Here is a 26,750-nt window from a genome sequence, read left to right as displayed (position 1 = left end):
ACGGCGTCGGCCGTTGCAATGATGGCGTCGTCGCGATGGCGCCGAACAAGATCTGCGATGGCGTCGAACAGCGTCGTTCGGAAACGTGATGCTACGATGGCGGCGCGGCAGTGTTGAGCCGTTGCACTAGCGATGGTTGAGCGTTGCCAGAAAAAAGCGAAGCGCGTGGTTTGCTTAGCGCTGCTTTTCGATGCCGTCGTGAAGTGGTGGTACCGCTTAGGCGTCGCTAGAAGCGGGTTGGCAGGAAACGGTCGCAGCAAAAGAAAATCTGACAAAAGAAGCCGTCGATCGGCTGTCGACGCCTTTGAGTATTTTTACCATCACACACCTTTTTTAAATTATCTTACCTTCTTGTCTGTCACACAACACACGAAAAATCGTCCGTAGACGAAGGACCGCACTGCCTAAGCTTTCGACCGCACTAGCTAATACTCCTACCTAATCAGCAAAAGAGGAACTTTGTTATAAATCGACCGTTAAACTTTCTCACATTTGAATCAAACTTACGAAATAACGCACGCGTAACTACTAAAATACCACTAGTCTCTTCCACGATCTGGATCGAAATGAAAGGGCAGAAATTTGGAAATCCTCAGATAAAATAGTAGGCATTCAAATTCTTTTCACGGAAGTACGTTTTTTTTAGAAAACGACTCTTCAACGTTCGTGTCTTTCTAAAGGTTTAGTGGTATCATCCCGTTCTTTCGCATGTCGGTTCAATCGCGCTTCCCTTCTTTTGCACGATTCGGCTTTGGTGAGACGGAAACAGTGGATAAGTTTTTGAAAAGCGCTGAATTTTGAACGCGACGGAGATATTTAAATACAAGCGTCGGACTAAACGTGATTTCTGCAGTTTTGAACAGTGAGCGTGAGTGGCGTATGATGCGTAAAAATTGTAGAATGATGACCATGCTACAATGTATGTATGTATGTATGTATGTATGTATGTATGTATGTATGTATGTATATATGTATGTATGTATGTATATATGTATGTATGTATGTATGTATCTATGTGTGTATGTGATGACAATTTGCAATTTTTAAATTTGCATTGAAATTCAAGAAAAGTGAGAAACATGTCAATTGTCTGAAGTTTTTGAAGCCTCTTAGTGGACTACGAACTCTGAAATTAAAGAAAAGAATAAACTTTTACCGACTAAATTCCACTATTTAATATTTATTCGCGACAGATACGTATACGCTTTGAAATAAGACACTGACGAAGCCTGCACGGCGTAGGCGAACTACGTATCTGTTGCAAATAAGTATTAAATAGTGGGATTCAATCGGAAAGTTTTTTCTTTTCTTTCATTTCAGATTTCAATTGTCATTGTCTTCACTTGCTGTTATGCATAATTGTGCAAGAAAAGCAAAAAGTGAAGAAAAGCTGTTAACTTAAGCATGTAGGTATAGGTAGTGGTGTATAGGATTAAAAATGTTAGCGAGTTGATTTTTCCAAATACATTTATACAAATTTCAAACAAATTTTGCGCATCAATAGATACTCTTTTCAATCAATGGATACTAGAACTTAGGAATGTTATATGAAAAATAGGAAGTAGGTAAACGTTGCACGGTAGTAATTTTGTAAGATTTGTTTTCGTTAGTGACATTTTAAGGGACAGATGTCTTACGTCATGTATCATGTTTTAATAAATAAATCAAAAATGACAAGCACTGGAAATCATATCGATCATATTTCCCATTCTCAAGCATGTTTATGGCGCACCTTTTGCACTATTTTTCGACTTCGTCTTGTTTTTCTAACACTCTAACGGGATACATTGTAAAAACGATGCGATCAAGCTAATGACTATCTTTTCATGAAAGTACATTTAAAAGAAGCTTAAGTTTTGATTTTCATGCAAAAATAATTAAGCCAGCTAAGAAAAAGTTCAATTTCTCTTTTTCATATCTAATGCTCTATTCAGTTATTTTTTCTAATTCAGATATATTGCAAAATTGAAGCCAAGCAAACTAATAGTAAAATTTTGACATAAATCATTTTGTTGTAGATATAGTTATAGATATAGTTTCGTATGTGGCTTTGAAGCCCGAAAGTTAAAGCCGTCTGTAGGCCCGTTAGAGGGTTAATTTCTAATTTTCTCTATATATTCATTGAAGTCTGCAAAAATTATCTTTTGTGTTTACAATATTTTTCTATAAATCACGTAGATATTATAAAACTAAATAAGGTGTTCATCAAGTAACATAAATGACGCTTACAAGTATTTACGCACCCAAGGAAAGAAAATATAATTATTCTACGCAATACGTTGTGAATTTTACTGACAAATAATTTTGAGGAATTCGGAACGGATATTTAAAAATATAGTCAAATTAATTATAGATGTTCCTGAGAAATTTTAGAAGTACTGGTGCATTAAATTCTCCTTCACACAGCGACTGTGTCGAAATACACCCAGGCACTATATATATGGTTAAAAATACAGGGGGGCTCCGTAGCCGCAAGGTTACAAAGTCTGCTTTGACAAGGGAGTGGTCGTGGGTTCGTATCTTAGTAGAATCAAGCCATTCGATGTCAAGTGACTTTAGCATGGGTTTATTCTCGGGCCCCTCATTTACCCTTCCTTCATGCTGAGCTCCATATATTTACTGAAGCCTCTTTACAGTGCAAAAGTCCCTCCAATAGTTAAGTGTACTGGTCAGTGGAACGAAGGAGTCGTCGCCAGGGACGGCTATAATATGGGATAGCACTGGCAGTGAGGAATAAGTGGGTAAAGTAGATCAAGCTTTGAAGGAAGGGTGAACCCCAATACACACAAGCACGCATAAAAAATAAGCTTATCGCTCATTCAATAGCGATTATAGCAAAAAGAAATGCCGTGTAGGTCATACAGAAAACACCCGGGCGATATCACAATAGATCAACTATACTGGTCGCAGTGATGAGTCCGCACAGGAAAAAAATGGTCAAAAATGCAACAATTCAAGACAATAATCTATATCTCGAAAACTATTTGCTCTACAGATTTTATGTATTCAGAAGATTTTGTTTACAAAAAGAAACCTTATTTTAGTATAATTAGTCTCTAGGGTGGTCTACTTTTGCTCAAGACAAGAAACGAACGAAGCTCTGAACTTCACTATCCGTAGCGCACCTGCTTACTGTTGTAGTGAGCCATGCGGGGGCAATGATGCTCACAGATATTCACGCCAGAATCTTTGTTTGCATTAGTCCTTGATCTAATGATGTGACATAAAGTAATACTTGATCGAGTCCTACGTCACCCTTTCGTACAACCGTTAGGGCTGTATACCTTGTAGTTTTTAAGCTATTAGGTAGTTGCTATCTATTGTCTGAGGGAAGTTATATAAGTTCTTGTTTCAAAATATTTTTAATTTATATATAGTAATCTTCGAAATTTCGTACAGACAGTTCTTAGTAATTACTTATTCTAAGTTTGAAAGTAATCCGAGTAACTTTAAAATCATAATCGTCAGAAATAGTATTAAATACACGATAACATACGTCAAGTGGATTGTTTTGAGCGAACTGAGTACGGTGCAATGGAAGCCTAAAGAAATCAGCTCGTCGAGTATGCCTTGGTGGAACGTTAAATCGGACTCGACTTAGGAGCGCCGGGCTGTCAATGTTACCTCCTAGCAGATCAAAGATAAATAGTCGTTGCAGCAAAGCCCTCCTATTCGCCAACGTTGGCAGACGTATTAAAGCGCATGAATGTTCGTAAGGAGGCAGTCGAATTGGATCATCCTAGGGCAGCAACCGCAGAGCGTAGCGATTTTCTTTTCGTTAAGTTCTTGAATACCGTGTTTGTTTACGTCTGTTCAAATTAAACTAAATTCCGCGTCAAAACTTGCTTTTAATACCCGGATTTTAGTGGAGACTACTGCGTATTCATCGATACTGCTAGTGATACTGGAATATACCCGCTACGTACTTTATTTGTTCGGTTTTGCGTGAATTTTGTGCAAATTTCGCTGCCTATTGTGCGCTGATTGCATCTACCACCGTATTGCTGCGAGTGTAAGCACCAACCGGCTTCGTTAAACAGCCTTCAAATACGCACTTTTGTCTTGCTCATCTGTGCCGCACGCACACCATAGCACAATGGCCAAAAAGCACTGCGGAGAATGTAAACACGAGATCAACGATCTCGAACCAATTTTCTGTGGCTTTTGCGAGACATATTTCCACATTAGCCAAAACTGTTGTGGAATAAATACTCGCGGATGGATGGAATGCCTTCTCCAGGGTAAACTTTTATTCGTTTGTGCTGCGTGTAGAGCCAACTTGAACGGCCGAAGTGTTCGTAGCTATATAGATGCCACTCTGCATAGCCATGAGAAACAGTTACCCGATCTCGCCTGCCTACCGTCGCAAGTTCAGCAGCTATCGGATGTGGTTGCCGCATTAAGCAAAAAAATCGACGATTTTTCTGCTAGACCGAAGCGAGTATCGAATACACCGTTATCTTGTGACACTCCGATCGAGCCTGCCATCAGAGTAAAACGTCGTCGAGTGGATCGTATGCCAAATATTCGTGAAAAAGTGAACTGCGGCACAAAGCCTATTGACCTCAGCGATCTTTCTGTTCCTTCCATTGCGCCTCCCGCGCGGCCCAAAAAGTTTTGGCTGTATCTATCTGGTTTAAACCCATCGCTCACTGATAGTGATGTCCAAAAAATTGTTTTGCGGTGTTTGAACATCTCTGATCCAGTTGATGCTATACGGCTTGTTCCTAAAGGCAAAGATACAAGCAATATGACTTTCGTATCATTTAAAGTTGGTCTCGACCCGGATACTAAAACTATTGCTTTGGACCCATCGACTTGGCCGACCGGCTTACTATTCCGTGAATTTATCGACGTTCCAAAAAACCCCAGTCGCCATACGTTGAAACCAGCAGCACCACGCAGAATGAGCCTTTCGTCAGATGCTTCCACCCCCCGCTAATTGATGCCACTACCGATGCTTGCTTGGACCCGGGACACCCTGTAACAGGCATTATGGAAGCCCCTTATCCCCCCGACACAGTCGCGCAATCTGCTGTCATCCGCCTTCGTCATCGTCCCGGTCCTGTGTTCGGCGCGGGAGACGGGGTCTTCCAGCCTGCCATATCAGGCAAGTATAATTGTTTATCCGAGCAATCGGTACCTGACGAATGTTTTTTCTATGTTCAAAATGTGCGCGGCCTGAGAACTAAAATTGACGAGTTGTTTCTTTCGACAACCGAGAGTGAATACGACGCTATCTTTCTGACTGAGACTGGACTTGACGACCGCATCAACTCTTTGCAACTATTTGGCTCATCATTTAACGTGTTCCGCTGCGACCGCAACCCAGAGAACAGCAATAAAACTACTTTCGGTGGAGTTTTGATTGCCATCGCACAGCGTCATCCAAGTACAATCGTTCGCACAATGAATGGCAATCGCTTGGAGCAGGTATGCGTAAGTACTACTATCCGTGGTAGAAAGCTTCTGCTCTGTTGTATTTACGTACCACCAGAAAGAGCTCGAGTAGCTGACGTCATCAATTCACACATCTCATCCATCGGCGAGCTATGTGATGCTTGCTCTGAGCGTGGTAGTGTTATAGTTTGTGGCGACTATAATCAGCCGCGCATTGAGTGGGAACCAACCGATAGTGCGATTCAGAATATCTCCACTTCCCAGTTGCCATGTGCCAGTGCGGCACTGATCGATGGAATGAACTTTTTAAATCTCTCCCAAGTTAACACGCACCGAAATCATCTTAGACGCATGCTGGACCTTGTTTTTTGTTCTTCGGATTGCTCACTTACGGTCGATAGCTGTATCACACCGCTTCTTCCCGTCGACCCGCATCATCCGCCACTTGTATTATCAATGCCCGTTCATAACAATAGTGCCGTCGCTGATGGTATGGAAGTCCAAAGAAGGGAATTAAATTATAAAAAAATTGATTTCGCCGCATTGACTGAATACTTGTTGGACACTGATTGGAGCGTTTTATTCGATTGCGATGATGTGAATGAAATGGCTACACGTTTCTGCAGTATTATATCTCAGTGGTTGAGCTCGAATCTACCGTTTGTGAAACGGCAAACCGGCCCAGCTTGGTGCACAGCTAGTCTTCGAAAATTGAAGCGTAAACGTAGTAGCGGTCAACGTGCTCATCGCCGTTGGAGAACACCTTCGACTCGACAACATTTTAAGCATGTTAGTGATAATTACCGCCGCCTGAATGCTCTGCTGTACAAATCGCATGTACTGCGTGTGCAATGTGATCTTCGGAAGGAACCGAAAAGATTCTGGAATTTCGTTAATTCCAAAAGAAAAAGCTCGTCTGCCCCTAAAAATGTGTGTTATGACGGTATTGAATCAAATTCATTCTCTAATTCTTGTGAGATGTTCGCTAAATTTTTTGCATCAGTTTTCGCTGTCGATACGGCCTCTGATAATGCTGCTGAAATTGCTGCTGCGCATGTTCCGACCGACTTGGTGGATTTGAGCTTATTTACTATTACTGCCGATATGGTGATAGTTGCTACCAAAAAGTTAAAACGTTCCTTCTCTGCTGGGCCGGATGGTATTCCAGCGGTGGTATTGAGTCGTTGCGTTGAAGTATTGGCTAACCCGTTAAGCTTAATATTCAACAAATCTTTCGAGCAAGTAAAATTTCCTGACATTTGGAAGCAATCGTTTATGTTTCCAGTTTATAAATCTGGCGACCGTCATGATGTTAGGAATTATCGCGGGATCACCAGTCTTTCTGCGGCATCTAAATTGTTTGAAATAATTGTAAGTGGTGTAATACTATCCCGCACTAAGAATTACATTTCAGCTGTTCAACACGGTTTCATGCCTGGTCGGTCCGTTTGTACTAATTTACTGGAGTTTACTACGACGTGTATTACGCAAATGGAAGGCAAAAAACAAGTAGATGTCATCTATACTGATCTGAAAGCGGCTTTTGATAGAATTGACCACGGGATACTTTTACGGAAACTATCTCGCCTCGGTGCTTCCCAAAAAATGATTGAATGGCTAAACTCATACCTCAGCGGTAGAGTATTACGTGTGAAACTCGGACCCAGTATTTCCTCGATGTTTTCCAATAAATCTGGAGTGCCTCAAGGCAGCAACATGGGGCCTTTGCTTTTTCTACTGTTCTTCAACGATGTGGCGTTACTACTGGAATCCGGCAGCAAGTTAGTATACGCCGATGATTTGAAACTATACGCGGTGATTAGTGATGAAGGCGACTGCCGTCGATTACAAGGTTTACTGAATGTATTTGCCGATTGGTGTAGACAGAACTGGCTCATTGTGAGCATACCAAAATGTGAAGTTATTAGTTTCCACCGCATCAAAAACCCTATCTACTTTAATTATACTATTGACCATACTGAATTACGCAGAGTGGATCGGGTTAGTGACCTGGGTGTCTTGCTAGACGCTAAATTAACATTTAATTTACACCGTGAATTGATTATTTCAAAAGCATCTCGACAGCTTGGGTTCATTTCTAAGATTGGACGAGACTTTAAGGATGTCCATTGTTTAAAATCCTTGTATTGCGCGCTAGTACGACCACTGCTGGAGAACTGTAATTTAGTTTGGTCTCCCAAGCAGATCACTTGGAATCTACGCATCGAACGTGTGCAAAGAAGATTTGTTCGTATGGCTTTGCGACATCTCCCTTGGCGTCATCCCGATAACTTGCCACCGTATGCAAACCGGTGCCGTTTAATCGACCTAGACACGCTTGACCACAGACGCAAAATGCATCAGGCGATATTTGTGGCTAAACTAATCAATGGTGAAATTGATTCTCCGAAACTGTTGTCCTTGCTGAATTTCCGGGTATCACAACGACCATTACGATCGACGGGCCTACTACAAACTCCATTTCATCGAACGGCATTTGGATATAACGAACCAATCACGGAATGCATTCGGACTTTTACAAAAGTGGAGGAACTATTTGAGTTCGGCGAACCATCGCACGTGTTTGCACAAAAATTGAAGAGGTGTAATATGTTATAAGTTTCCATTAATTAAGACAATTTTTATGTCAGATTAAATATCCCAATAAATGTAAATGTAAATGTAAATGTACCGAACGAAGTGACGCTGGATTCGTTCGATCCGGTTGATAGGGACAGCGTGATAGGGCGCCCATACAAGCGCCCCATATTCAAGGATACTGCGTACAACCGCACAGTAGAGAGACTTTAAGCAATAAGAGTCGGTAAACTGCTGCGTATTCCTTTTTATGAAGCCCAGAATAGCGTACGCTTTAGCTACTAAAGCCATTTTCACGTTTCGAAAATACTTCGAAGTTTCGAATAATTTAAGGAGTGAAATATCATGTTAGTCGACATAACAATGTATTATATTGCACAACTAACTAGCATAATAAAAGAATAAAACCATAAAAATTTGTACGAACTTGTTACTTTTATTTAAATATATACAAAAGTTCCCAGAATATGAACATTTATTATGTTGATTCTATGTTGAAAATGCACCTTTTTCTTTAAAATACATTATTTAGTCATGAAAATGTCCGGAAGCTTCAGGTAGACGTGTTTAAACATACTTTCACTAACAATTCAGATAGAATTACGCATGTCCCAGATATTCAAACCGCCATATCTCCCAAACTACCGATATTGTTTTTTCTAGTTGAGTGATTCTTATGTAGAATTTTCTGGCGAACATTTTAAGCATATTTATTTGAAAATAAAATGGGGGGTGTTTCGAGATATTCGCATTTTTCGTTTTAAATTGCAAAAAAAGAATGATGTTGACAAATTAGATAAAAACTGATAACCTCATTCGATTGTGCGGCCAAAAATCCATAGAAAATCAGAGGGGTTGTGTACAAGACACGACCGCAGATATAGGTGACGCAGGACTACGGAAGTCTCTTTGTAGTGATAGTAGCATGTATTCATGTTTGTAATCATTCGATTCTGCATGTATACATGCTCTATGCAACATATAAACATGCTACATGCGTTGTATGTAACATTTATCAAAGTAGTAACATTGCATACGTTCAATTTTCAAAAGATTGTGCATTTGAAAACCACTTAACAAAATCAAGAACACAAACTATTGCTTTCCTGCTACCTTACTGAAATTAAAGATTGTTTTTATTACCCATGGTTCCCCACGTTGAAGGGATTTCACCAATTCAATGCTATTTTATCTACACGCTTTTCATTACACTTTTAATGAAACGGCAAGCATGCGTATTCATACAGAGTCGTATTGTACACGAACAGCTACAGCTGTAGCACATTTTTCCAAAACAGATATCAAATTCACCTAGGTTTAATCGTCTCGCAGTAAAGAATTTGCGATCTGTTGGGACAACGAACTTGTGTCATTTTTTCTGGCACACTTCCCTAACACAGACATCAAATTGGACTAGGTTTAATCGCGTTCGTAAGAAATTTGTTGGCACGAGGGGGATTTGTCACTCTTTCTGGCGTACTTCCCATGCAAGGACATCAAAATGGTCTAGGTTTAACCGCGGTGTTAAGAAATCTTGTTGGAATGAGGAAACTTTGTCACTTGTTTTGGCTTACTTCCCAAGCACAGATATCAAATTGGTATAGGTTTAGATCATCGTAAAAAATCTTCCAACCAATCACGAAGCGAGAATTCTGGTAAAACATAGGTTCATTATTTTCAATTTTTCAATAGTTCAACATCAAGAATCCATACTTTTCTTCATTTGGGCCAATTCTTAGAAGATTTTCCGATCGATTGGTGTAAGAATATTGAAAATCGATCGGAAAACCGCTGAGCAATTAGCGCTCAAAACATTTCATTTTTCGTGACGCTTGCATTTTTCAATTTTTTGGAATGACACCCTATCTCAAAACTTGCCGTAAGACGTAGTCCCACGTCAAAAAGTATATTGGCATGTCTTTCCATCAAACTGTTTCAGAGATATTTAAACCCGAAAAATGACTTTTTTTTGAAAATCTGTAAAAAAGGAAGTAGCGCCACTGCTAGGCGGATTGATCAATCGACTCAAAACTTTGGGAAATTGGTTGTGGGGTCGGAATGAACAATTATACCAACTTTGGTTGAAATCGCTGATGGTCGAATCCAATTTTTCCGATTTTTGTGTACGTTCGAGATGGAATGAGCCATACATGGACGATTTTATCGTGGAACACAAGTCGTTTACAAAGCGAATGAACAGCAGTGGGCCCAGGTGACTTCCTTGGGGCAGACCGGATTGAATCTCAAATGGTAGGGATTTGGTACCATTAACACGTACGACTGCAACGCGACTGGTGAGATATGACAGTATCCAGCGTGTCAACCATTCAGGAAATCCCAATTTTTCCAGCTTCGCTACCATCAAAGAATGCGGCACTCTACCAAACGCACTCGTTAGTGAAGAAACATATGCCATCAAGTTGGTAACTGTCGAACGTTTTTTCACGAATCCATGCTGCCATTCCGAAATGACATGATGAACCTTCGGTAAAGTGAATCGTAGATATGGCTTTCGAATACCTTTGGCAAACAACTCAGAATCGAAATTCCGCGGTAGTTCTTAGCGTCGTGAGTGCTACCTGCTTTATGAACAAGTGTAACAGCAGCAGTTTTCCACACATTCAGGAAAGTTCCTTCCGACATGGATTGATTAAAAATAATCTTTACAGGAATCGCGAGCGTCGCAGCAGTTTTTGAGGAGGAGCGGTGGCAGGCTGTCAGGTCCGGCGCCCTTCGATTCGTCAATTGATTGCAGCTTCCGCATTACGTCACTATCCGAAAAATTAAAAAGCGGCATGCTCAAATTAAACAACGGCAAACTGTTCAAATACTCCTCAGACGAAAGTGGTAAGTTGTTACTTTGCACACTTCAAAGAAGGATAAGAACAAGTTTGCAGACTCCACCAGGGACTCGTTGTAATGCACACACATTTTCGTTGTAATGCACACGTTGAGGTATTCCGCCTTGTTGCTTGCGATTTTTCACGTAGGGTAATTCCAGCCCATTAAGCGGTAGCCTGTACGATATTCAGGAATTACGTTGAAACTATATTTATTTGAGACAAGATTTTTATACCAGTTGATAGAATAATATTGCTCTTTACATTGAAAGTTGGATTTTGAACACACTTGTTCAGTCACACATTTTGTAGGTGAGAAAAGTTGCCAAAATTTCGTAGGAAAAAAGCCATGAATCTTGGTTAATTCATATTTGAATTCTAATGCTTACGCAGAGTTGTTATCGATGCTAAGAATAATATAAAAATAGTTTCTAAATACATAATTCCATGCATAATTCATAACTTGAACAAATATGCAGCATATATAAAATAAATGTAAAATTAAATACTATTTGCTTTTCCTACAACTGGTACTGGCGCCACTGCTAAATCAAATGTCAGCTAAGATGGGAGAGTTGTAATGATGGAAAATGCCGATCAAAATCTATAACCATTATTGATAAAGTTTTCTTATCGTTAATAATTAATAACGATAAAATGACAGTATAAGCAAAAATACGTAAGAAATAGAACAAAAATGTTAAAATAATAATAAGCCAAGAAGAAGATTTCACTTAGACCGTCCAATTTTCGATATTCTTCCGTGACGATAAAGTTTGATGGTGTTTAATTTAATTTATTTCACCATCTTCGACTACGTCGTACAGATTGTTTACTTAATAACTAACTTAAGCCTCGGATTCTACTACTAAACACATTTCTAGACAGAGTAAAATCGAACACATTACAAACATCGTTGAAGGAACGCAAGCAGACATTAAAACAATTATTCACACCATAATTTGTTCTGTGGAATTGGATGGCCAATAACGGTGGATTGCGAAGCCGACGTGGAGGTACATTCCACGGTATCTGGTACAGGAGTTCCGGGCAATCCACATTGCCTGTTATTAGGTCGAATATAAAAAGACGCTGCTGTTTGACGCGCCGGACTGCGAGTGTATCCAGGCTAATCAGTTGACAACGGTCTATGTAACTGGGAAGATTGACTGGATCATTCCACGGTAGCTGACGCAAGGCGAATCGCACAAATTTCTTCTGAATCCGCTCAATCGCAAGGATCTGTGTTACGTGTGCAGGAGCCCAAACCGGGGATGCATACTCCAAAATGCTGCGTACGAGAGAGCAATATAGCGTCTTGAGGCAATAAACGTCAGTGAATCCAGACGCATGGCGTCGCAAAAAACCAAGCATGGTGTATGCTTTAGCAGTGACTCTACTTATATGCTCGTCGAACCTCAATTTAGAGTCAATAGTAACGCCTAGGTCGAGAATAGAGTTAACACGTTCCAGATAATCCGGTCCCATGCTGTATTGATGAAGAAAAACGGTGTTACGGCGACTGTATGATATTACTTTACACTTATTGCTGTTAACACGCATGCCGTTGTCACTGCACCAGACTAGCAGACGATTAATATCCTCCTGTAATGCGACACAATCGGCAGGGGCACCAATCACCCGAAAGATTTTTAGATCGTCGGCAAACGATAATTTCGATGATGACAGCAGCTCGACCAGGTCATTAATATAAATTATAAAGATGAGCGGGCCAAGCACACTGCCTTGAGGGACACCAGACGATATATCAAATGTTCTGGAGCGCACGGAGTTTACTGTAACGAATGCTTTGCGATCGGATAAGTATGAGTAAAGCCATTCGGTAAACCATGAGGGAAATCCGATGTAGTTCAGTTTTTCAATAATGAGATTGTGTGGTACAGTATCAAAAGCTTTCGCAAAATCAAAATAGATAGTATCCACTTGCCGCTTAGCTTCTAGCTCACGTGAAATCGCCGTGACGTAGCACATAAGATTTGATGTTGTCGAACGATGCTTCATAAATCCATGCTGGCTGTTAGAGATGATCGGTGCGACTGATCTGTATATAGTTGTATGGAGTAGTTTTTCGAATACCTTGCTGAGGCTGCAAAGTATGGATATGCCACGGTAATTGGTGACCGATTTGTAACTTCCGGACTTATGGATCGGCACGATGGACGCCATTTTCCATGCAATTGGGAACGATCCACTACTGATTGAGCGGTTAAAAATAGCGGTAATCGGCGATGCAAGCGAAACGGCGCAGTTTTTTAAAAATACTGGTGGTAGACTGTCTGTTCCGGGTCCTTTCGTTGAATCGAGATCTTCAAGAGCTTTCCGAACCTCGTCTATAGAAAACTGCACTAGTGGTAGATTAATATCACGGAACGGTATATGCTCGAAGCAGTTGTGTCGCTGGACGGGTGATGCTTTACCAAATACGCCCTCGAAAAACGTAGCGAAAAGATTAGCTGATTCTGAGCTCGAATGAGAAGTTGTTCCTTCGAAGTTGACCGACGGAGGAATATTGTTGCCAGTTTTGCGTTTCTTAACAAAATTCCAGAAACAGGAGGGGTCCTGTTTAACAGCAGACTGAATCCTTTGCAAATAGTTGTCATATGTTGCGGTAAGGACAGCTTTATATTATATCAAGATATTCTGGAGTATTGGTAAATAGCAGGTCCAAGAGCCTACCATTCGTGTTGACAATATGATTAATTTGTCTCAAGCCATTGGAAAACATTGCGTCTGTAAAGTGTAACTCAATTTCAGCTGAGGCACTCGAAGGAATATACCCATTAATATCATCGTCAGCCTTCCACCTTAAGTCAGGTAAATTGAAATCGCCTATTGACAAGATTATGTCCGATTCTGAAAGACAGTCCAAGATACACTGTGTTGCTCTTACGTGAGCTGAGTATAGCTCGGTACTCGAATTGGGAGGAAGATATACAGCAACTATGTAGAGTAAACGATGCTGCAACTTAATACGGACTGCAATTTGTTCGAGCTCGTCACAGTTAGGAAGTGTTATGGAGTCACAATCCAGAGAGTTATTGACAGCAATCAGCACTCCACCACCTCGTGAGTGATTGCTGGTCAGTTCATTACGGTCGCAACGGAATATAGCATAGTCAGGCGAAATTTCATGGCTGCCGATATCTGTCCGCAGCCACGTCTCCGTGAAAACAATTATGTCATACTCACAACTTGATAACATTAAGCGCAGCCGAGCAATTTTAGTCCGTAGTCCTCTGACGTTCTGGTAGTACACAGAAGGCACGCGATCGGATGCAGGCGTCCTTGCGATTGGCACACCAGACTGCGTTGTGACACTGCTGGCCGGCGTGAGATGTGAACCGCTACCCGTGATGCTCGTGTCGGGCCATGAAGCCGAACTGCTAGGACGTAAAGCGACATCAGGTATCGGAAGTTAAATCGATATAAAATTACTAGCGATATTATCAGTAGCACACTTTTCATCACAGTTTTGAAGGTTGCACCTTATAACTGTGCATTTCAATTGAGTGCGAAGAGCGCAATATTTACTGAATATCGGCGTTTATTTGATCTTAATGAATCGCTACTGAATTTGAGTTATAGTCGCGAAAAATTATGAAGTCGCTGCGACTAAATTGGGCCCATTTTATGTAGTGGTGTCTGTGTTTTTTAAATCCGACAGGCCGAACTAGCCAGCACAGTGATTAAATGCTTTTCAAAAACAGATCAAAAGAGAGACCGATGGGTAACATGTCGGTATTGCCTAGATACCGGCTCATTGAAGATAACTAGTTTTGCAGTGACAACAGCTTGCTGCTGGCGCTATTGTATCATTGAATCGTACATATAACACTAGAACAAGAAACAAGTGGTTGTCAGTGGTGTTACTTGGTATGTTAACCAGATAGAAAAGTTTCAGGAGTAATTGCCTCATACATTGGTAGTAGCAAATATACTATATTAACAATATAGTTCACTTCGCAAAATCTCATATATAACCGAAAAGACGCAACAGTAACACCCTCTAGCGGATAAAAAGGTGACTAAAAGCTTTTTGTAACAACCATTTTTAAGCGTGCAACCAATGCATAAGTAAAAGGTGCGATAGATTGAATATGCTATCTCTAACCCTACGACGTCATTCTTCTGAATTGTAACATTAGATATAAAAATTAATTGTGAATACTAGAAACTATTCAGCTTTTCACGAACCATAATGTCGGACGTGTACGTAATAGTTGAACAACATTTTTGACATTTCAGTAGCGTGCAGGAATAAACTAAAAACAATTAATTTATTATTGTCATCATTTTTCATTCATGCTCTGTTGTATTAACCCTTGACGTTTGTTATCAGGATTGAAAAAATCGGATTCATGAAAATGTAGGGAACAAATAAGACTACTTTTGCTGATTGACGGTTTGCGACAAAACTTTGCCCACGTATCCGTTTGCCTAAAGATATAATAAAATAGGAACATAACTGGAAATCGAAATAGTTTACCTTTTGATAGAATTAATTCGGAAAAAGAAAACACTGGAGGGAGTTTCTTTTAAACTGGAACATCCAGAAACTGCACAGTATATGCGACCCATTTCACAAATTTAGCACTTGAACAATAATAAAACTAACCGGATTAGTTTTGACCAAAATCGTGACTTTAGTCATGACCTTGAAATGCGGTCGGGCATATATTAATATTTTTTTGAAACTTTCATTACTTTCCCTTACCGTCCCTTCATCAATTGTAGAATCATCGGATTAGTTTGTTATTCGAAAAATTGACAAAAGTCTTGGTTTTAGCGATCCAACCAAATGTTTAAATTGTAGCAACGTTTTTATTTGAAACCGTCTAGTAAATAAGTTTTCACTTAATACGCGGCTACGAAAATAAGGTGCTGCCACCAGTAAAAGCTTAGTCTTCAAAACAAGCAAGGTCAGGAAATCATAAAAGAGTGTGAGGAACAGAAAGATTTTTGACAATAATTCTTCATTTACACTCACATATCTCAATAGAGTTAACAAGACGGCGAAGACCGCAGGTGTAAACAAAACGCGTGAGTTATTTTTTGCTGAACGAGCCTACTGTGTTACCTGACTCACTGCGAATATGCGTTGTGTTCGCGGGATCGTGTTGGTTCGAAAGGTTTCGAAAAATATCGCCCTTGTATCGTAAATATCGCGAATTTTGATCACTAAAAATAACGTACTTAAACTCATCCGTTTGGGTTACATGTGTGACATTCGCCCTTTTGTTAATTCTATCTAGAAATGGCTAAACTCTATACTTGTTGGGAGGCGGTTCGCGGGCTGAAGCCAGATTTACGATTGGCTTAACCAAGACGATTTTTTGTATCGCACTAAATATAGGACCGTACTCAATCGATAATTATCACACAGCTAGCAGCCTCTCCCCTCTAGTCTATCTTTCAGTCTCGAACTAGAAATCCTTCATTCCTTTATCGTTGACCAATATCCAATCCTTTCCAGCTGTCCAATATCCAATCTTTTCCGAGATCCTTCCCTTGCAATTCGGCGTAGTAAAATTATTACAGCACTTTTAGTGAACTCTCATATATTTGATCTATGAAAAAAAAACTACATTTATTTCAGGCTATAAAATTGAACGCATACAGCTTGTGTTTATTCGTTCGCTATCGGATGGCTACTGATCAAGTGATCGTTATCTCTCATCGGTCTATCTCCTGGTTGATTCGTGTATGCAATTAGGCCGACCCTAAGCTCTTTCTATGTTAGTGATAAAAATAGTGGTGTCTCCTTTTTACAAAATTCGATATCGTATAACAATTATATGTTGGATTGACGTATAAATAGATCAGTTACTTTGAAGCTTATGTAACATCGAACATTGCCGGCCCCCTTGAACTTGCTTCAATCAATCTTTCACGAATATTAACAAAATAAAACAAAAAAACCTTAAATACCACTATGGCAACTGGATGGCAAGGGACAAATTCGGTTGACTGGACGTTTGTAGATTCCGTTGGTCGTTTTCACGGTTACGACGCGAACCACTCCATCAGCTCCAGGATGCACGTTGATAATTCTCGCCATAGGCCAACGTAACGGCGGTAGGTTGTCTTCACGTAGTACCACGATGTTTCCCTGTTGAACTGCTGTTGTCTGTCGCTTCTTGCTGGTTGCTTGTAATTCGGTGAGATATTCGTTGCTCCAACGTTGCCAATAGTGCTGGAACAATTGCTGTCGTTGCTGGTAGTGGGTGAGGCGGTTGGTGGGAACATTGCGCACATCACGTTCAGGTAAAGCTTGCATGGGAGTCCCAATCAAAAAATGAGCCGGCGTCAATACCTTCAGATCGTTGGGATCATCTGATAATGGCATTAACGGCCGAGAATTGAGAGCCGCTGTAATTTGGACGAGTAGTGTCGAGAAATCCTCGTAAGACAGGCGGCGGTCACCGATTTCTTTCTTGAGGCACGTTTTAACAGAGCGAACGGCTGCCTCCCACAAACCTCCGAAATTTGGCGCTCTAGGAGGAATAAAATGCCAGGAAATTCCGTGTTGGGCAAGTTCTGTTCCTATACAGTTATAGCTTGACTCATTGTTTAGGATGCAATATAAAGCGTTCAATTCGTGCTTAGCACCCGCAAAATTTTTTGCATTATCCGAGTGAACTTCGCGCGGTATGCCATGATATCCAATAAAGCGTCGAAAGGCAGAGAGGAATCCAGTAGTTGATAAATCACTTACAATTTCCAAATGCATTGCCTTCGTCGTAAAGCAGACGAACACCGCTATATATGCTTTGGGAGCAGCAGCACGTCGATGCGGAGGTTTCAAATAAAACGGCCCACAATAATCAACTCCTGTAATGAGAAAGGCTCCGCTTGGACGAATACGCGTTTTTGGGAACTGACCAGTTGGTTGCTGAATGGGTGTTGGATTAAAGCGGAAGCAGCCATAACATTTTCGCAAGACTGAGTTGACCGCTTGCTTACCGTGTATAGGCCAAAACTCTTGTCTCATCGTCGACAACGTTAGTTGACGACCTCCATGAATTGTTTGTCGATGAAAATAATCTATGAGGAGTTTTGTGAATGGATGATTATTGGGTAGCACAGCGGGGTGCTTAGTAACATAATTTTGACTTGAGTGGCAGAGGCGACCGCCAACCCTAATGACGTTATCTTTATCTAAAAAGGGGCTTAACAATTTAAGAGTAGAATTTGGGTTCACAGCATGACCTTTGCGTAGTTGTTTCAGATCATTTTCAAAGCATTCCATTTGCACCAGCTTTAGTAATGTTAGTTTAGCAGTTGCTATTTCGTCCACAGTAAGAAAAGGAGACCGATTGCGTTCATTCGGGTTGCGGCAATTCTGACAGAAGCGTATACAGTATGCTGTTATCCGAAGAAGTGGTTCCAAAACTTATCGTAACATGAACCATTCATTAGTGCCGGATGAGATCTTGACAGCGTGTACAAGCTGTCTAGTTTCTAACATCTCTTCCGAACAGCTACATGAATACGTCTCAGAAGGCCAATTTTCTTCAGTCTCTTGCAACCATGATGGACCTCTTTTCCAAAGTTGACTCTGTAAGAAATCGTCAATGGACATTCCTCTCGACACTAGATCAGCCGGATTTTGTTTCCCCGCAATATGGCGCCATTGGTGTCCATGGGTCAATGTTTGAATACTTGAAACGCGGTTTGCTACATAGGTTTTCCACGTGTTAGGAGGTGAGTTCAACCAGTGAAGTACAATTGTAGAATCCGACCAAAAATATGAGGTAACCTTGTTCAGAGCTAATGCTTGCGATACTTTCGAGTACAGAATCGCCGCCTCCTTGGCTGCTGATAGTTCTAAGCGCGGAAGAGTTACCCTTTTCAAAGGCGCGACACGAGATTTGGAGGACAAAAGCTCAATGTGAATGTTTCCTAACCGATCTTCTGATCTCACATACAAACAAGTGCCATAGACTAGTTCTGAAGCATCGGCAAAACAATGTATTTGAACGTCAACTCATTCCGAAATGAATGCGAACCGATTGAGGCGTATTTCTGATAATTTGGGTAGTTGGCTATAGAAAGTCGTCCATTTTTTCTCCAACTCCGGAGGTACCACCGTATCCCAATTTGTTTGCAGCAACGCAAGCTGTTGCATGATGATTTTTGCTGACACAACTATGGGCGATATTAAACCCAACGGGTCAAACAGCTTAGCTATTTTAGAGAGTATGTGCCTTTTAGTCCAGTTGACGTTATTATTGTCGACGTGGAAGACAAAACGGAGTTGGTCTGAGCGCGGTTCCCAAGTAATTCTTAAAGTTTTTATTTCTTCTCCAGGATTTAATTCAAAAGAAATAGAAAGATTTGTTCCAAGCTGATCTTCAGGTATCCCCGCTAATACGGCTGGGCAATTTGAACACCACTTTCTTAATGAAAAACCACCTTTGGACATCAATTCGTTTAGTTCGGTACGCAACTGAATCGCTCCATCGATATTAGAACTCCCACCAATGTAATCATCCACGTAAAAATCCTTGAGCAGCACTGCCTTCGCGTTTGGATATTTAAGCCCTTCGTCGACCGCCAGCTGATGAAGTACCCTGATTGCTAAGAATGATGAAGGTGTTAATCCAAACGTAACCGTTAATAGCTCGTACACGCCGATAGGCTCGTTAGGAGAAAACCGCCAGAAAATTCGTTGAAGTGAAATGTCATGAGAATGTACGCGAACCTGCCTATACATCTTTTCGATGTCTGCCACTAGCGCTACTTCATGTTTACGAAATCGTATAAGAAGACTCAAGAGTTCATCTTGAATTATCGGCCCTTTGAGTAAAGTGTCGTTTAAAGAATATCCATTATTAGACCGGGCTGACCCGTCAAAAACAATACGGACTTTCGTTGTGCTGCTTGATTGCTTAACCACCGCATGGTGCGGAAGGAAATATACTTGTTGCTTCGCCAATCGATCAGACTCAAGTTGCACTTCTTCGTCTGACAATTTTCGCATGTGGCCTAAGTCAAAATATTCTTGTATGACGGAATGATATTGTTTTTTCATCTCTAAATCACGATCCAATCGTTTTTCCATTTTTATAAATCGATCTAGCGCTATATTTCTAGATTTGCCCAACATCCTGTCGAAATTTAGCTGTTTCGGAAGCTGTACCACGTATCGTCCATCGTCCAATCTGCTGTGAGTTTTCGCGAAGTGAGCTTCACTATCTTGCTCCTCTTTCGACCAAGCCGGTCGATCATCACAGCTCTCCATCTCCCAAAAACGTTCGAGTAAACCTTCCAAATTTTCCGATGCTGTGGCCAGACAGCAATTGATAGAAGTAGCCTTCTCCTTTGTGGCCTTTCCCGATACCACCCAGCCGAAAACAGTATCCACCAGAATGGGAAGACCAGGACCCAACCTAATTTGATTCCTCTGTCGCTCGTAAAGGAACCGATAGAAATATTCCGCACCAATTAAAAGGTCGATCCGATTGTTTATGTTGAAATCTGGATCTGCCAGTTGAATGCCCTCCGGAATTTTCCAATTTGATACGGAAACATTAGCTGCTGGTAAAACAGACGTCACTCGTTGAAGAATGAGAAAATCTACATTTATTGAGAAATCCGTTACTCTGGAACTAACGAGAGTGCTGACTGAGTGTCGAGCTTTAGACTCCATTTCCCCTACTCCGCAGATGGGGATGTTAACCGCTCTTCGGTTCAACTTTAGTATCTGACTCAACCTCTCGCTCATTATATTTGCCTGTGAACCGTTATCCAGCAGCGCTCTAGCTAAATGCATTTCACCATTCTGATCTCGTACTGCCAAGACTACCGTGGATAGAAAAACATACGAGCGACCATGCTTTGTTCCGACGCTATACGATCCTACTCGATGCTCCTCGTCTACGATTGTTTCCTCGTCTTCACCGCCCGTAGCTACGTTACATTCCCTCGCTTCGTTTGACGGCTGCCTTGTTGATTGACTGTCGTTAACCAGAAAACCGGGATGAATCAGCGAATGATGCTTCTTACCACACGTTCTACAGTTGAAAGCCGAATTACAATCTCGCACCCAATGACCCGTGCGAAAACAATTGCTGCAAAGTCGTTTAGCGTTTATGAGATCCAACCTCTCTTTATTGTTTAATTTCAAGAATTTAGCACATCGAGCCATGTAATGGTCATCCCCGCAACATGGACATTTATAAGTTGGTCGTTCGTTACTTGTAGCAGCATTTACAGCTAATCTTGGACGCCTGTTTGTAGTTTTTTGATCAAATTTTTCTGCCTCCACAGTGCTCGACGATAATGCATCCAAAACTCTAGTACGTTTTTCTAGAAAAGCAATCAAAACGGCGAATGTGGGCTCGTCTACCGAGGCCGCATGATCCTCCCATAGCTTTAAAGACTGGGAATCGAGCTTTGAGCACATCCAATGAACAATTAATGCTCCCCAGCTCTCCGTCTTTTCGTCCAGTTGTGCTAGTATTTTTAAGCGCTGTTCGAATTCATCCACCAAGCCATGAATTGCAATTGCCGACTCGTGTTGAATTTTTGGATATTCTATCAGAGCTTGTACATGACGCTTTTTTAAGAGGTATTCATTGGAGTATCGTTTTGTAATTGTCTCCCATGCTATCGCATAATTACCATTTGTGATGGTCAACGATTCGATGAGTTTTGCAGCTTCGCCTTTCAACGCTGACTTCAGATAGTGAAATTTTTGGACGTCACTTAGTTCCACCGATTCATGAATGAGAGACTCATAAGTAGATTTGAATGACAGCCAGCTTCTATAATCCCCATCAAAATCCGGTAACGTGATCTGGGGCAAACGAACTCCGCTATGCAATCCCATGCCGCTGTTGTTTCGTCCCATCGTAGTGTCTAGATTTTCTGCAGGGCGAGTTGGTAATGTTTTCTCGAGCAACGCCGCACGAATTTCAAAATACTGGTTCTCGAATCTTTCGTGAGCTCTGTTACTTTCTTCCTCGTGATCTCCATTTTCATCTAGATCCGCAATCTCCTCTTGTACGGTTTCGAATTCCTTCCATTTTTTGTCCAACTTTTCCAACTTGCTTGATATTTGTCCACTATGCGTTTCCACACTGTATGATTCCAAAAATTGCGCGTGCCTTTTCAGTGACACAAACATGCGCTCACGCTTTTTAATCCTTTCTTTGATTACTTTATCTGCCATATCCACTGCCACTACCAGCTGAGCAATGACGAGAGACACTCCAACCGAAAAAGATAAAACAAAAGGAACCAGGAAGCACCGTCTCTGAAGTAATTTGCCTTGGACAGGTACTCACCTGAGGCCTGTCCGAAAAAAGGCCTTGTATTTAATTTTTCTCGTTATTCGCCAAAGACGCCTGTGCACTCAATACTAGTGCAATTTCTGTCGATGCAAAATGTTAGGCTTCAAACCGCAAATAAATTACCACTCCAACCACGACGTAAAGTTGATCCAAAGTATGAAAGGTAATAAAAAAGAAACACGTAACACCCAACCTTCCGAATGAAAATATTGGACAGGCACTCACCTGATACCTGTCAATAATAGGCCTTGATTGAATATATATAAACGGCAATTAATCCCATTGATGTCGGTGTATTGTGCGAGGTTGAGCCCAGAATATTCCAGGTAATTTCAGCTTCCGCCTTAATATGTCCTATAAAGAGTACCTCGATCCCAACCGTCGATGATCGTCACCGATTTGATTTCCATATACGCTGTAGCTTATTGCTACGAACCAGGAAAGCCGCCAATGCTCCAAGATGTAGTAACATGCAAGACAAAAATGATCCACGTAGCACCGAAAAGCGAAGGTAAAGGTTTGGAAGGCCACTCACCTGTGGCCTATTTGATATAGGCCTTGTATTCAATTATTAGTTAGCAGGCTAAGGAAATACGACCGATGCTGCTATTACACTATAGTACCAATATGGTTGATATAATGTATTGTAGCTCATAGGTGAAATATTTCACATCCAATCAATCGAAGCAAGTGCCAGCAAAATGACGGAATAAAGCCAATTTCTCCTTTGTACGATACAATGCCTTCAGAATAATAGACCAGCTTCAACCGCGAATCCTGGTCACGGCACCAATACTGAAAGTTGAGTTGTTTCCGATAGACGTGTTCAATTTACGGTGTACTTTGGTAACCTTTTATGCCGCAATGGCGCTAGTAGTCGTGTCTTCAGGATTATAGAGGAGTGAACTATATTGTTAATATAGTATATTTGGTAGTAGTGTAACTGCAGCACCATAGGCTAAAATTAAAAACAAAATGCTGTAAGTGCTAGTGAATGAAAATTAATTTATATTTTCATATCAGAAGGGAATTTTTGTGTTCTTTCGTGATAAAAAGAAGTAGACTTGTTCTGTGATTCACAGTTGTTTAGTTTCTAGAATAAGTAAACGTGATCATAATTGTGTGTTTTCCAAACCATCATCAAGAGCAGATACGCGCAAGCGATTGCTGCTGGTTTTCAGCCTGATTACGCGCCAGTGGAAAAACAGTGGTTTTGATGTTTATTGAATAAAATTTAGCAAATTACTTACATTTTTATGAAAATAGTTATAACACATTAAAGCCTATGAGTGCTACATTCGTTTCAGTATTGTTATATAGCGGCAAAGTTTTTATTTGGGAAAGCGCAGCAAAAAAAAGGTAATGTATGCCGAATTTAGTAGCGTGCTGGGAATACCCTCCCTCATACCCTAGACAGACATACAATTGTACCAGCGCTGTACGCGTACAGCGCTGTACGTGTACAACGTTGTACATGTACAACGGAAGGGTGACAGACATACTGCTGTACGTTGTACGTGGTTGTGCTCATCACTGATATTCTCTAATTGCATGGTCTAAGCGCTGGTTTTTGTTCCTATTCACGAAATGTAAACACAAATTTCAAGATGCCGAGCGTTTAGCGTTAAATCTTTGCCTAAATCTTGCAAAATAATAATTAATTTAAAATTCTGCTTAGTTTTTGTTATCACAATTACCAGTCATTTGCGCTGCGCGCAGTAAAAATCGATTAGTTGTAGCTTCGCACAACGGGGAACGAGGTAGGTACAGAAACCACCGTTGTACCACTTTGCTTGCGTGATTCTATCGTTGTACACGGTGACAGACATACAACTGTACAGGTACAACGTGTCCATGTCCGCCGGAACAAAGGGATGAAATCAGAGATCTCCACTGCTGACGGTTACCCGCCATGGCTTTTACCTGTCGCCAGGACGTATACGCCAGGTGTGTCCGATCCACTTTCACCTACGTTCACGAATTTCTGTGGCTATCGGCCGTTGATGACACCGACGATGGAGCTCCTCATTGGATATCCAGTTATCAGGCCACCAGGCACGAATGATGTATCGCAGGCACTGGTTAATGAATACCTGCAGTTTTTGCGTTGTCTCCGCTGAGACGCACCACGTTTCGCAGGCATACAGCAGTACGGATTTAACGTTTGAATTAAAGATTCGGGTTTTCGTACGTAGAGTGATCTGGTTAGAGCGCCAAATGTTTCGCAGACCTGCAGAGGCACCCCTGGCCTTCCTGATCCGTGTGGCTATATCAGTCTTGGTACCACCATTGGACGTCGTTTGGCTACCAAGATATTGAAAGGCGTCTACCTTCTCAACTTGTTGTCCCGCTACTGTGGAGTTGGTGGAATTGTCAGTGTTCACTACCATAGACTTAGTTTTCGCTACATTGACTGTGAGACCTGCTGCCTGGGAGCTCTCGGAGAGGTCATCTAACTTGCTCTGCATATCGTTTCGGCGTTGTGCGAGCAAGACAATGTCGTCGGCTAGGTCGAGGTCATTTAGCTGCTCCATCATTAGAGGATTCTAAGGCAATCCTCGATTTGGTCTACTGTCAATTGCTTCAACTAATATCTCATCCATAACGATGAGAAACAGAAGCGGTGATAAAATGCAGCCCTGTCTCACGCCAGCAGTAACCCTTATGGGATCGGACAAGACGCCGTCGTGCAAAACCTTGCACGAGAACGCCTCGTACTGAGCCTCGATGAGATGGACTAGCTTATCGGGAACTCCTCTACGCCTAAGTGCGCCCCAGATGTTTTCGTGATTGAGTCGGTCGAACGCCTTTTCGAAGTCAACGAACATCAGCAGAAGAGAGTCCTGGAATTCGTTGATCTGCTCCAATATAATGCGGAGCGTTGTGATCTGGTCTACACATGATTGGCCAGCACGGAATCCTGCTTGCTGCCGCCGGAGAGTAGCGTCGATCTTCTCCTGGATCCGGTTGAGGATTACCTTACAGAGTACTTTGAGAGTAATACAGAGCAACGTGATGCCACGCCAGTTACCGCATTCCGTAAGGTCTCCTTTCTTAGGGACTTTGACCAATATGCCCTGCATCCAGTCCACCGGAAAAGTTGCGGTTTCCCAAATATTGCTGAAAAGCTGATGCATCATCTGGGCTGACAAAGATGGGTCAGCTTTGGGCATTTCGGCTGAAATACGATCTATCCCCGGCGCTCTATTGGATTTCATACTCTTGATGGCTGCTATAATTTCATCCAGCGATGGCGCCTCCGAGTTCACGCGATTGATTCGACGAACCGTAGGCGTCATACGCTGCTGGTTTTGTTGGCCTCTGACATTTGAAACTCGGAAGAGTTGTTCAAAATGTTCAGTCCATCGCTTAAGCTGTTCTGTACAGTCAGTCAATAGCTAACCAGCTCTGTCCTTTAACGGCATCTTTGTATTCATCCTGGCACCACTAAGGCGGCGAGAAATATCGTACAACAAACGGACATCACCATTGGCGGCGGCGGTTTCTCCTTGTTCGGCTAGGGAGTTAGTCCAGGCTCTCTTGTCCCGCCTACAAGCACGTTTAACAGCCCTCTCCAGTACGGCATATCGTTGACGGGCAGCTGTCTTAGCCGATCTGGCCCGCGCTCGCTCAATGCCGGCTTTCGCCTCTCTCCGCTCGTCGATCTTCCTCCAAGTTTCATCCGAAATCCATTCCCTCCGCCCGCTGCGCGCTTTGCCGAGGGTTTCAACACTGGTCGTTATGAAGGCGTTCTTGATGCCGGTCCATTGCTCTTTGACGGTTCCACCAGGTGGCAACTCCGAGGCTCGAGATTCAAGTTGTTCGACAAAGGCCCTTTTCACCTCAGGATTCTCCAGTCGGCGGACGTCGTAGCGGCATCCAACTTTTTCCTCCCGTCGTTGGACACGTGCGACGCGCAGACGTATCTCAGCCGTCAGTGTGGGAGATTGTAATTGCCAACCACCAAAACGTAACTGCGATCACCGGCTAAATCAATCAATTTTTGTACGCACTTCGCATGCTTTTCAAACAGTGCAGGCTCAGTATTAGGTGGCAGATAAACACAGCAAACAAATAAATCATAATTTCGCATCGAGATTCGCACAATAGTTTGCTCCAGCTGATCATGTCTGCAATGCAAACAGCTGTGCTACGATGTTCGTTCTTCACGGCAATGAGATCCCCTCCACCGCGCCTTTGCCGACTGGTTTGTGCGTTTCTATCACATCGATAAACGGTAGAGTTGTGCGAGAGCTCAGAGTTTTGAATATTATCGTTTAGCCAAGTTTCTGTGAGTGCGATGACGTCGTAGTCGTTTTGAGTCAGAACCAACAGCAAGTCGTTTGTTTTGATACGAAGACCCCGAATATTTTGCTGATAGCATTTGAATGAGCGGTAACCCTTAATAGGAACAGTCTGATTAGATCTGTTTGGTATCAAAAGGCGATTTGAAGGACAAAGTGTGCCGTTGAGCAAGAGTGTGGATAGTTCGGTGCTAGTGTCGGAATTTTCTGTGCGGTGACAAAGTGCCAATGGTGCTATTGGATCATTAAGACTGATCTGCTCCTGGCGTAGATACGAAGCGAAATGGAGC

At 41.8% G+C, this 26,750-nt stretch overlaps 2 protein-coding genes across 2 annotated transcripts; both read left to right on the top strand.

Moving 5' to 3' along the window:
• Positions 1–4,096: 4,096 nt before the first annotated feature.
• On the top strand, positions 4,097–4,942 carry LOC128735877 (uncharacterized). The gene has a single exon (XM_053830361.1). The coding sequence runs from the start codon at positions 4,097–4,099 to the stop codon at positions 4,940–4,942; it is 846 nt and encodes a 281-aa protein (XP_053686336.1).
• Positions 4,943–4,995: 53 nt separating this feature from the next.
• Positions 4,996–8,211, top strand: LOC128735876 (uncharacterized). The gene is made up of 3 exons (XM_053830360.1): positions 4,996–6,343; positions 6,404–7,181; positions 8,052–8,211. The coding sequence occupies exons 1-3, from the start codon at positions 4,996–4,998 to the stop codon at positions 8,209–8,211; spliced, it is 2,286 nt and encodes a 761-aa protein (XP_053686335.1).
• The last annotated feature ends 18,539 nt before the right edge of the window (positions 8,212–26,750 follow it).

Source organism: Sabethes cyaneus, chromosome 2, assembly GCF_943734655.1.
Source record: "Sabethes cyaneus chromosome 2, idSabCyanKW18_F2, whole genome shotgun sequence".
Lineage (NCBI taxonomy): Eukaryota > Metazoa > Arthropoda > Insecta > Diptera > Culicidae > Sabethes > Sabethes cyaneus.
Note: the sequence above shows the minus strand (reverse complement) of the source record. Positions and strands in the feature narration are given on the sequence as shown.

Bases quoted from the DNA above. Each gene is read 5' to 3' on its own strand.
- LOC128735876 (XM_053830360.1), top strand. From the start codon at position 4,996: ATGGAAGCCCCTTATCCCCCCGACACAGTCGCGCAATCTGCTGTCATC. The intron at 6,344-6,403 runs GTATTGAATCAA...TTTTTGCATCAG, and splicing joins TAAAAATGTGTGTTATGACG to TTTTCGCTGTCGATACGGCC. The intron at 7,182-8,051 runs GTTAGTATACGC...TTTTTATGTCAG, and splicing joins CTACTGGAATCCGGCAGCAA to ATTAAATATCCCAATAAATG.
- LOC128735877 (XM_053830361.1), top strand. From the start codon at position 4,097: ATGGCCAAAAAGCACTGCGGAGAATGTAAACACGAGATCAACGATCTC.